The 12,500-nt window shown below is 48.6% G+C and overlaps 2 protein-coding genes across 2 annotated transcripts in view; one reads left to right on the plus strand and one right to left on the minus strand.

The window, feature by feature from the left end:
- Positions 1-3,358: 3,358 nt before the first annotated feature.
- Positions 3,359-4,618, minus strand: LOC308549334 (protein S100-A7-like). The gene is made up of 2 exons (XM_081121879.1): positions 4,466-4,618; positions 3,359-3,538 (listed from the first exon to the last, which is right to left on the minus strand). The coding sequence occupies exons 1-2, from the start codon at positions 4,604-4,606 to the stop codon at positions 3,374-3,376; spliced, it is 306 nt and encodes a 101-aa protein (XP_080978005.1). The 5' UTR covers positions 4,607-4,618; the 3' UTR covers positions 3,359-3,373.
- A 5,557-nt stretch (positions 4,619-10,175) lies between these two features.
- Positions 10,176-12,500, plus strand: part of LOC308548915 (protein S100-A7-like) — a 2,505-nt gene continuing 180 nt past the window's right edge. The window contains exons 1-2 of the mRNA XM_081121070.1: positions 10,176-10,216; positions 11,429-11,586. Of these exons, the coding sequence (XP_080977196.1) occupies positions 11,446-11,586 (141 nt within the window). The 5' untranslated portion in view covers positions 10,176-10,216; positions 11,429-11,445. The remainder of the gene's footprint in view (positions 10,217-11,428; positions 11,587-12,500) is intronic.

Genomic DNA, 12,500 nt, shown 5'->3' on the forward strand with positions numbered 1-12,500 from the left:
CTTGCACTGTTTCTGATGAGAAACCTGACAGAATCTTTATTTTTGTTTTCTGCACGTACCATGTCTCTCTCCTCTGGCAGCTTTGGAGATTTCTGCTCTTTCAATAGATTTGAGCAATTTAAGTACGTGATTAGATGTGGTTTTCTTTATGTTTCTTGTGCTCGTTCATTTGGCTCCTTGGATTGGTGGGTTTATAATTTTTATCATGATCGGAAAATTTTCTGTCACTACTTCTTCAAAAACTGTCTCTTCTCCCCCAGTCTTTTCAGGGACTCCAGTTACTCAGATATTAAGCCTTTGAAAGTTGCCCTATCACTCACTGATGTCAGTGTGTCTATGTCATTTATTTAAATCTTTGATGGTATGAATGATGATTATGCTGTTAAAAATGATGAAATGCTTTTTTTCCCTATAAAATGGAGTAATTTATGCCCCTGCTTGAGAATATTTTCTAATTTTAGGTGTAAAAGCATCTCTTAGCAACATGTTCTGGGCACTTTTCATGCACACTGACCATCCACCAGTGAGACAGACTATGCTGGGCCCAGACTTGAGTCGCAGTCGGGTTTCATCATTTACTGACTCTAAGACCTTGGTCAAGTTTTGTCCTTGAGCCTCATCTTTCTCATCTGTAAAATGGGGATTATACCTTCTTGACTCAGGGATTGTTACAGTTAAAAGTGAAGTAAGGTCCCCAGAAATGCACATAACCGGTGTCCTGAAACATGTGTTCCGCCTGCCATTGTTATTCCACTAGGTTTGAGAGCATGATGAAGAAATCAAAAGGCGGCCTCCCTCTCCCCGTATGCCTCTCCCAGTCTAGGAGGGGAGCAAAAGGCTCACCCAGTAAACACCTGTATGAACTGTTTCTAAGACAAATCATCAAATGGGACCAATAATCCCTCCAATCCTACTATGTAGTATGATTTTTTTTTCTTTTAATTGCAACAGAAGATACTAATGTTACAATCCCTGGCTGGATCCTTCCCTCTAAGAGATTCACAAGTGCTCCCTGAGCAGAATGAACTGGGCCCTTTTCAGGATCCTGCCCAGTCGTAAAAGGATTCTTACTTAAAACTACTTTTATAGTTGTTCAATTCTAGTAGAATATAATAATTAATTGAAAGCCTGTTAGGTTCTATAATCTCCAAAATAGTATGTATTGCTTCTTACTCGATCCCATAACAGTTTTTAATCACTATTTTCCAACTCTCACATTGTTCTGAAACTATTTATGGGTTCTTCCCCAAACTGAGCAAGGAACTGCCTGAGGACCAGGACAGGACTTGACATGATGGCCCTAATCCTGGCACATGACCGATCTCACTGGTTGGTTGGATGAAAAAATAAATTGCAAGAAGATGCGGTTAGAATTGAACAACCTGTCCCAGGGTCAGGAGCTGTGAGCTACAGTGCCAGCTCCACCTTGGCTCTCAGTGTGACTCAGGGGACAGACTGGTTTCATCGTGTCTCTGTTTTTCTGAGTGTCGAACAGGAATGAGAATCATTGCCCAGGGGAAACTCAAGATGATCACATGAGATAATGTTGTAAGTGAACTCATGAAATGTAACAAGGCGATGTTATTCGTGAGATATGTAAAGATGAGGAAAGGAATGGAAGTCAGCCCAGCAGTTTCCATGGACTGGAACCAGCACGAGTGCTCACTGGGAACTGGCACCTGCACTGCAGTCACCACTGTGTCACTAACCGCCTTCAGAGTGCTGAGCAAGTCCGTTTTTCAGGACTCGGTTGTGTTACTATAAGTTCTAGGTTGGGAATAGGTTGTCTCCGAGGAGCCATCTGGCTCTAAGGATGTGACATTCTTGAGACTCAAGACAGTGGGACTCTGGTTGAATTGACCGACGTGCATTGGCCCGGGGATGCTTTATATCAGGGCAAATCCACATTTCATTTGACTTCATCTCTGACCAGCACATGGGCAAACCATGGTCCTAAGGCCCCCCTGGCTTCCATTTTGCAGAATGTTGACAAACAACAAATAGTTCCTGAACACTGACTCTGCCTCCTGCACCTGGGACAGAAACTCCACCATGCTCCACTCACACTGACCTCCTTCCTGAGCATCTCCTCTGTTTACCCAGGGCACCGAAGAGGGGAGAGGGACCGTCCCCGGTCCCGGTTCATACTCGTCTCTTCCACAGGCACCACTGCCAGACCACCTCTGGTGGCAGAGCCGCTCTCAGCCCTGAGCACTCGTTCACCAGGGGCTTTTTCCTGAGGCTCTTTTGTCTCACCAGAGTCCAATGGCAATTTCTTCTCCGCCCTAAAGCTGAACAAGGCTGTGGATGTGGCCTGGCTCCTCCCTTTACATCAGTCCTCTTCAGGGCTCTAAACCACCCTGGAGAGAACAGGTTAGCACCTGCTACAGCACCGTGCCATGGCCCAAGCTACAATGTCTCAGGACATCTGATCCCTGCCCTCAAGGAGATCACCTCTCTGGGTTGACACGGGTATTAAAAAAATTCTAATAGAGTGTGGTGCGTCCTACAGTTGATATGATTACATTGAGCACATGAGCCCACCTCAGGGTCATACACAAGGCTCTTTTTCGGATGTGATTCATAAACCGGACCAGAAGGTGAGTAAGTATTTCTCTACCCACTTCATCCTGACCTTTAATGTACCATGACAACGGAGAGAAGCATTGTAAGATTAGACAAAGGTTGGAGAGATAAAGAGAGGGCAGCAGGTATAGCTGAGAGGCCATGAGCTGGTCCCTAGACCTGCACACACTAGCGATGGGTTTGGAGGCGCAGCTACACGCCTTGCATTGACCGTCTGTTACTTTGGGAGATCAGGACTGTGGGCTCCGTAGGAGCTGTTTACTATTTCAAATGACACTTTTGAACCTGGCCCCACTTTGCAGAGATTGCCTGGTCTCCAGGACTAGCTTGAGCTCCTCGTACCTGGAACACCCATCACCACATGGGTTTCCCTAGACACCCAGCCCCCAGCATTTAGCAAACCATTGTGAGCGTCAGCTCAGAAGACAGGGTGGCTCTCTCACCTCCACAGGGACACCCACATAGGCTAAACACACACAGATACACAGGCACAGGACACAGCCCAGGAGCCCAGGACACAGGACAAGAGATCCAGTCCTTTGGGCACTGCTGTGTGTCCCGTTCACAGGGACAAGTGCCCACATCTCCCCAGTGCCCTACAAAGAATGCTTATTTCAGTGGTGCCACCTCCCCCACGCCCTCGGGGTCATTGAGAATCCACAATTATATTCAAGAAGGGGCAGTTTTGACACCACAAGAAGCCAAAGAAAAGCAGGAAATAGGCCATATTGGTGAAGGAGACACTTTATTTTTCTTGGGGTTTCGGGTGGCCTCGGGCTGGATGGGCTCACTGCCTTCCCCCGGAGCAGGGTGGCGCTCCGTGGCTCTGCTCGTGGTAGTCGTTGGCAATGCCGCCCATCACGGACAGAAACTCGGAGAACTGGATCTTCTTATCTGCATTCTTGTCCGAGTCCTCAAAGATAGAGGACAAGTAATTTTTGCGCTTCTCTTCCTGTGGGAAAGACACAGAAAAAGACAAATTCAGTCTCAAAAGTGTTGTGGGTGGAACAGGAGGAGGGGGCCGAGGGGGAGAGAAGCCCCTGGGGCCCCACAGGAGCAGCCAGGGTGGGTCAGTGCAGGGGCTGTGGGGTGGTGGGGACGTTTGCATTACCCTGCACTTCACTGAGGGACAGTCCTTGGCCCGGTTGTTGGCATGAATGAGAGACCTGGCGAGCAGGCTCTGCCCGGAGCCCCACTGATCAAGGAGCCGGTGGGGTGGGGGGTCTCTAGACCCAGATGCGCTCCCTCCACCCACTTCAAGGACCCGACCTGCCTAAGTTCTACCCAGAAACTCAAAATGGGCCCACCCCTTGTCCTCTCCATTCCTAACCCTCCTCTCCTACCTTCTATTGGCTTCCCGAATCTTCTATGCTCAGTGCCCTCTATTGCTCACCTACTCTCTGGGTCACCTAGTAACCTCTCCTTTAGTAACCAGTTCAGTACATGCTAATTGTCAGATTGAATCAGGTCTACAAGTGAGCTTTTTCATTCTAAAGGAAGCTGTTAAATTTTATCAGCAATGGAATTTGTATCACCTTCTCTTGGATCTTAGAGAATCTAATAGGCTTCTAGAGGCAGGGCCTGAGCATATGGGCTTCAGTCTCCTGGATGAGGTGTGACAAGTGGGAGGGGACCCATCCTTTACTCTCCTGAGGGACCACCTAAGAACTACCCTTGATCTCCATACATCTTTACGCTTTGCCACACAGATCATCTCTTACATCCTGATAATAACCCAGGATATAAAGTCTTCTTAGGCCTTTTTGCAGATGAGGATATTGAGGATGAGGGAATGGCAGTGACTTGTCCAAGGTCCCACAGCACAGTGTCCTCCTCCATCCCAAGGCCCAAGCAACCTTGAGAAGCCACCACAACTCACACAGGCCTTGAGGAAGTTGGGGAAATTCTCCTTCAGCATCTTCAGCAGGCCTGGCTTGTCAATCTTGTCATCGGGTTTGGTGTATTTGTGGAACAGGACGACCATGTCCATCAAGGACTTCTCAGCTGGAGTGGGGCTCATCTTGGTTTTCAAAGAAGCTGTCAGAGGGAAAGACAGTGACCTTTGTCATCCCTCCACCCAGGTGAGGGTCTCTAAGTCAGGACAATGGGGTGGGAACTGAGGAGGCAGTGAAGTGAGGCTCAGGTGGAGCAGAAGGAACTCTGTCACCCTAGGAGGTGGGATGAGATGGTCACAAGGAGGAGGGTGTGACCAAGGCTGGGACCTGGGCCCATGCAGGTCATGGTCCAGAGGAGATGGAGGGGAACACAGAAGCCCGCTGTGGACAGGACCGTAGGAGGCAGAAGCAGAGGGGGTAGGGGTCAACCACAGGGAAATGACTGAAGTCTTAGTTGGGACCTGAGCCAAACACAGCATTTGAACAGCTCCACTCTTCAAAGAGCATCAAAACCATCTACTCCAGTACTTCCCTGCTTTCTGGAACCCCAAGGCTAGACCACATTTAAGTAAAGAGGTCTGACTTCCCAGAGCTGGTACCTCCACCAACAGTCTGAACACCAAGCAGAGAAATAGGACAGTGCAGCCCTCACATCCCAGAGTTTCCAAGCTCCCAAGAAATGTGCATGGCTCACATCTATTGGCAATTAACACAAAATACCACTGCCTCCTGATCTGGGAGAAAGATCCTTGCTATTATGTCGCTAAGTGAAACCACCCAAGACCTTCTTTCAACTTAACCAAGGCTGACCTGAGACCTGTGCACAGAAGGTCACTAGTCATCCCCTAAGCTGGGAAGGAGGTCTGAAACCTTTGGTTGATGGGTCCCTGATCCAGGTAGTGGCAGGTCTTCTCACCAGGGCAAGGTGAGTGGGCATTCCAGGCCTGTGTTTAGAAGAACCTTCAAGATGGTAGGGCCACCCACTCCCCCTCGAGATTGGGATGCACAGTGGGTCAACAACCCATAGCTAGACAGTCGGGTGAGTCCAGAGGGAAAAGAAGACAAGAAGGATGGGGAGTGTGGTGTGCTCAGTTCCCACCAAGAATGTTCCCACAGAGTTGTCGCCGAGAAGTCAACAGAGCAATGGGAGCATCGGTACAGTCATCTTGTTGTAGATGAGGATCTTGGGACCCCAGTGGGATGAAGCCACACAGCCCCATTACAGGCAGAGCCTGATTACATCTGGACCCAGGATCCCAAATCCTCTCCCATCACTGCTTTCCCCACTCTGCAGACGGCAGAACACACTGAGCCCTGAGCAGTCCCCCTGGCAAAGAGTCAGGTACAGACTTACCTGAGCTGAGGAGATGTCACTGAAGAGAAGAAAGAGGGTGCTATGTATCTGGGCAAAGACTGGTCCTTTTTATAAGGCTCAGCCTGGTTCCTCCCAGAAGCTGGGAACTCTGGGGTCATGTTTTCTAGCTGCTTCATGGACCATTGCCCCACTCAGGTGGGCAGGACACACCTAGGAGTGTGTGCTCAGCATTTCCCAATATAATTCCAGGCAACTCTCAAGGGACAACACCTAGAGTCTTCTTCTTTCCCTCACTGGACCTGGGGCTGGGGTGGGGAAGACAGTGGGGTGTGTCACAACAGGACAGAAAATTTGGTAGAGAAAACTAGGTTTCTGAACATAAAGATGATGGGACTCTGAAAGGCAGCATGGTCCTTGCTCACTCATGACCCAGGCCATCCACAAGTTTGTTTTGATAGCTAACAAAAACTCTCCAGTGGTTAATAAGTGCTTAACTGTGCCAGGCATCACCATACCTGCCGTATTGACATTCCTCCTAAACCTTCATAACCTTATGAGATGGTGCTGTTACCCGCATGTTGAGGACAGGGAACTGAGGGATTAAGAGGTAAGCAAAGTTCCCATGTGTTCGAGGCTAACAGACAGAAAGGTCAAGATAGGACCCCAGAAATGCCTGACTCAAAACCTCACTCCTAACCCCACTGCTAAACATCTGGGGTCACTGCAGGGCCTGTGACCTCAAAGTCCAGGGGAGGGAAGCAGGGTCACCTCACTCCTATCTTCACGTTGGGTCCTCACTGGAGGGCCAGGAGGGAAAGAGTTGTCATAACCCACAGTAACAGACCAGGGGACACAGAGAGAGTAGTGGCTCAGCATGTCACCTGCAGGTGAGGGAAGACACGAGGTCAGAGCTCTGAGTCCTGACGTTAGCCCCACACTCTTGAACTTCACTTTGCAGCTCTAGGGGCTGCCTGGGCCCACCAAGGAAGCCACTGTTCAGATTCAGGGATGGTGACCGCCATGAAATGAGCCAGCAGGAGATTGGGCAAAGTTGCCTCCCCACCCACAATGATGACTTGCTATAAATTCTTCAATGATGTTCCTGCTTCCCTGATGCAAAACAGTCTGCTTAGGAGTGAGTGGCCATGCCCTGGGGTCCTCTGTGTCCCAACCTGCTGTGGAAAATCTAGTTCATGTGCGGGAAACAGGAGCTTGGAGGTCAGGATGAGGTCTGGGCACCTCTGGGTAACTGCCCTGCTGACTCACTGAGTTCTTGTTCCTGCTCCCTGCTCCCTTTAGTTCCTCCCATGGGGTGAGGGAGCTGCTCAGACACTGCGCACCCTGGGCCCAGGCCGCCGCCAAGCCCAGGTCAGGGCCTCCCAATGCATTGGGCCTGCACGCTGCAGCCTGGCCTTTCTGTCCCCAGTTACGTCCATATTTGCACCAGCACCAGACCTCTCTGATTCACTCATTTAATTTGTTCTCACCCTCAATAAAATCCTGCTGGAAAGGATACACAGGAAACCTGGACGGGGCGCCTTCCGGCAGGGGAGCAGAAACCTCATTCCCACTTAAGTCCTAGTGTAGCTTTTGAATTTTGAACAATGGCAAAGTTCTTAAAATTAGTTTTTAATTTTTATATTTAAGTTTTCCCTTGTTGAAGCTCAGCCTTAGTTTCAGAGTCTGAGCTTTATAATCCTCAGCTTCAGGAGTCTAGGTATCATCACTCTGTTGCAAGGTCTCTCTCTTATTTTGTTTATTTCTTATCTTCCTTTCACCTCCACTACCGTTCAACTCCCCAAAGAAAGAAATGTATTATTTCTGTTTATTTTTATGCATGCTCGCCAATGTAAAGAGTTATTTTGGCCCATGTCCTATCTATGATCTTTATTTGATAAAGATCAATCATGCAGAAAAGTAAAACAAACAACGGTGTACAGGGGAATGAATTCTAACCCCTGTGACTGCCACCCAGGTCAATGAATAAAGCATTGCCACCACCCCCACCAGACACTGCCCCCTTTCTCTCTTCTCCATAACCAGCATCTGACTTTTATGAAAGTTCCTCTTTGTTTCATTTGTATTTGACCACCTAAGCACACATTCCTGAACACTGCACTTTTGCTGGCTTTCAAATTTTACTTGAGGGGGAACATATTCTATATATTCTTCTGTGCCTGCCTTCTTTTGCTGAGCATTACGTGCGTAGCTATCTCCATCATGTACTGTGCTTGTTCATGGTTGTATAGTATTCCTTTGTATGGACGTGGCATCACTTGCTATAATGCTTCTTCAGATATCACATGTACTTCATTTTCTTGTCTTCCTTTCGGATAGTTTCCAGATCTGGTGACCAGGGATTTTAGCCATGTGTTCATCATAAAGCACAATGAGTGGTGCAGAGTGGTTCTCCTTAAATTTTGTACATTGAACAAATGGTCCAGGTCTCAGCTCAAAACAGCCAAGGAGAGCTGGGGTCTAGAGTCCATTGGGATGAATGAAAGAGTGGCTCAGGAGAAATAGTAAATGCTTGAGAGATGGTTCCAACTGATGGACCTGGATGTGTAGCCCAAGTTGCCAGGGGACTTTTGGCTCAGGGATTGGAAGATTCTATAGCCTTTTTGGAGCTGGCAAGTGACAAGGGAGATGCTGGGGTGTGACCTGGCTTTTAGTCACAATAGTTGCAAACACTAATGTCCCTGCCAACAAACAGGGCTGTTTTGAAGTTGGTCCCTGTGCCCTGGGCTCATCCACTTCTCATTCCTTAAACACTCAGAACTTACACAACCAGGGCCTGCCCTGGACCCTTTCCACATACCTCACCAGACAGGGCGGCTGATCCCCAGGAGAACATGAGGTCAGAAGTCAAAATTTCAGGTCACCTGAGCTGGAAACCACCCAAATGGAAGGCAGGAAAATAAAGCGCATGTGGTATCTGAAGCAGAATTATAGCAAGTGATGCCACGTCCATACAAAGGAATACTATACAACCATGAACAAGCACAGTACATGATGGAGATAGCTACGCACGTAATGCTCAGCAAAAGAAGGCAGGCACAGAAGAATATATAGAATATGTTCCCCCTCAAGTAAAATTTGAAAGCCAGCAAAAGTGCAGTGTTCAGGAATGGTGCTTAGGTGGTCAAATACAAATGAAACAAAGAGGAACTTTCATAAAAGTCAGATGCTGGTTATGGAGAAGAGAGAAAGGGGGCAGTGTCTGGTGGGGGTGGTGGCAATGCTTTATTCATTGACCTGGGTGGCAGTCACAGGGGTTAGAATTCATTCCCCTGTACACCGTTGTTTGTTTTACTTTTCTGCATGATTGATCTGTATCAAATAAAGATCATAGATAGGACATAGGCCAAAATAACTCTTTACATTGGTGAGCATGCATAAAAATAAATGGGAAAAATATATTACTTTTGCCCTAGCTGATTTGGCTCAGTTGTTAGAGCAACAGCCGGCAGACTGAAGAGTCCCAGGTTAATTCCAGCCAAGGGAAGATACCTTGGTTGTGGCTCCATTCCTGGCCTCTGTTGGGGTACGTGCAAGAGGCAACCAATCTATGTGTTTCTTTCATGTCGATGTTTCTCTCTCTCTCTCTCCCTTCCACTCTCTCTGAAAAGCAATGGAAAAAATATCCTCCGGTGAAATTAAAAAATACATACACACACACACACACACACACATAAAATATATATACTTATATACATATTTTTGTATATGTAATGTAAATATATATACATTTGTACATATGTATATGTGTGTGTGTGTGTGTGTGTGTGTGTGTATATATATATATATACACACACACACATATATATATTCTGGGATCCTATCTTGACTTTTCTGTCTGTTAGCCTTGTACACATGGGGACTTTGCTTACCTCTTAATCCCTCAGTTCCCTGTCCTCAACATGCGGGTAACAGCACCATCTCATAAGGTTATGAAGGTTTAGGAGGAATGTCAATACGGCAGGTATGGTGAGTTTTTGTTAGATATCAGAACAAACTTGTGGACGGCCTGGGTCATGAGTGAGCAAGGACCACGCTGCTTTTCAAAGTCCCATTGTCTTTATGTTCAGAAACCCAGTGTTGTCTACCAAATTTCCTGTCCTGTTGTGACACATCCCACTGTCTTCCCCACCCCGGCCCCAGGTCCAGTGAGGGAAAGAAGAAGACTCTAGGTGCTGTCCCTTGGGAGTTGCCTGGGATTTTACCGGGAAGTGCTGAGCACACACTCCTAGGTGTGTCCCGCCCACCTGAGTGGGGCAATGCTCCATGATGCAGACAGAAAACATGACCCCAGGGCTCCCAGTCCCTGGGAGGAGCCAGACTGAGCGTTATAAAAGGACCAGTCTTTGCCCAGATGCACAGCACCCTCTTTCTTCTCTTCAGTGACACCCTGTCAGCTCTGGTAAGTCTCTACTTTACTCATTGCTGGGGGCTGGTGCTCAGGGCCCAGAGTGTTCTGCCGTCTGCAGAGTAGGGAAAGCAGCGATGGGAGAGGAATTGGGATCCTGGGTCCAGATGTAATGGGGCTCTGCCTGTAATGGGACTATGTGGCTTCATCCCACTGGGGTCCCCAGGTCTTCATCTACAACAAGATGACTGAACCAATGCTCCCTTTGCTCTTGGTTCCTCTGTGACAAGACTGTAGAAACATCCCTGGTGTGAGCTGAGGACACAACCCTTGCTCTCCTTATCTTCTTTTCTCTCTGGACTCTCCTGCCTATCAGTCTCTGGGTTGGTGAGGACCCACTGTGCACTTTAACCTTGGAGGAGAGTGGGTCTCCCTAGAAAAATCTTGAAGGTTCTCTTAAATCAGGCCTGGTATGTCCACTCACCTTGACCTGGTGAAAAGACCGGCTACTACAGGAATCAGGGACCTGTCAACCAAAGGTTTCAAACCTCCTCCCCACCAGAGGGAATGTCTGGTCACCTTTTGTGGACAGGGTTCAACTCTGGCCTTGGCCAAGTTGACAGAAGGCCTTCGGTGGTTTCACTTAGCAAGATAACTGCTAAGATCTTTCTCCCAGATCAGGAGGCAATGGTAATTTGTTAGATGCCCACATGTGTGGGCCATGCACATTTCTTGGGAGCTTGGAAACTCTGGGATGTGAGGGCTGCACTGTCCTATTTCTCTGCTTGGTGTTCAGACTGTTGGTGGAGGTACCAGCTCTGGGAAGTCAGACCTCTTTACTTAAATGTGGTCTAGCCTTAGGGTTCCAGAAAGCAGGGAAGTACTAGAGTAAATGGTTTTGATGCTCTTTGAAGAGTGGAGCTATTCAAATGCTGTGTTTGGCTCAGGTCCCAACTAAGACTTCAGTCATTTCCCTGTGGTTGACCCCTACCCCCTCTGCTTCTGCCTCCTACGGTCCTGTCCACAGCGGGCTTCTGTGTTCCCCTCCATCTCCTCTGGACCATGACCTGCATGGGCCCAGGTCCCAGCCTTGGTCACACCCTCCTCCTTGTGACCATCTCATCCCACCTCCTAGGGTGACAGAGTTCCTTCTGCTCCACCTGAGCCTCACTTCACTGCCTCCTCAGTTCCCACCCCATTGTCCTGACTTAGAGACCCTCACCTGGGTGGAGGGATGACAAAGGTCACTGTCTTTCCCTCTGACAGCTTCTTTGAAAACCAAGATGAGCCCCACTCCAGCTGAGAAGTCCTTGATGGACATGGTCGTCCTGTTCCACAAATACACCAAACCCGATGACAAGATTGACAAGCCAGGCCTGCTGAAGATGCTGAAGGAGAATTTCCCCAACTTCCTCAAGGCCTGTGTGAGTTGTGGTGGCTTCTCAAGGTTGCTTGGGCCTTGGGATGGAGGAGGACACTGTGCTGTGGGACCTTGGACAAGTCACTGCCATTCCCTCATCCTCAATATCCTCATCTGAAAAAGGCCTAGGAGGACTTTATATCCTGGGTTATTATCAGGATGTAAGAGATGATCTGTGTGGCAAAGCATAAAGATGTATGGAGATCAAGGGTAGTTCTTAGGTAGTCCCTCAGGAGAGTAAAGGATGGGTCCCCTCCCACTTGTCACACCTCATCCAGGAGACTGAAGCCCATATGCTCAGGCCCTGCCTCTAGAAGCCTATTAGATTCTCTGAGGTCATAGAAATTCTATTGCTGATAAAATTTAACAGCTTCCTTTAGAATGAAAAAGCTCACTTGTAGACCTGATTCAATCTGACAATTAGCATGTACTGAACTGGTTACTAAAGGAGAGGTTACTAGGTGACCCAGAGAGTAGGTGAGCAATAGAGGGCACTGAGCATAGAAGATTCGGGAAGCCAATAGAAGGTAGGAGAGGAGGGTTAGGAATGGAGAGGACAAGGGGTGGGCCCATTTTGAGTTTCTGGGTAGAACTTAGGCAGGTCGGGTCCTTGAAGTGGGTGGAGGGAGCGCATCTGGGTCTAGAGACCCCCCACCCCACCGGCTCCTTGATCAGTGGGGCTCCGGGCAGAGCCTGCTCGCCAGGTCTCTCATTCATGCCAACAACCGGGCCAAGGACTGTCCCTCAGTGAAGTGCAGGGTAATGCAAACGTCCCCACCACCCCACAGCCCCTGCACTGACCCACCCTGGCTGCTCCTGTGGGGCCCCAGGGGCTTCTCTCCCCCTCGGCCCCCTCCTCCTGTTCCACCCACAACACTTTTGAGACTGAATTTGTCTTTTTCTGTGTCTTTCCCACAG

The sequence above is a fragment of the Miniopterus schreibersii genome (assembly GCF_964146895.1).
Source record: "Miniopterus schreibersii genome assembly, chromosome: 19".
NCBI lineage: Eukaryota > Metazoa > Chordata > Mammalia > Chiroptera > Miniopteridae > Miniopterus > Miniopterus schreibersii.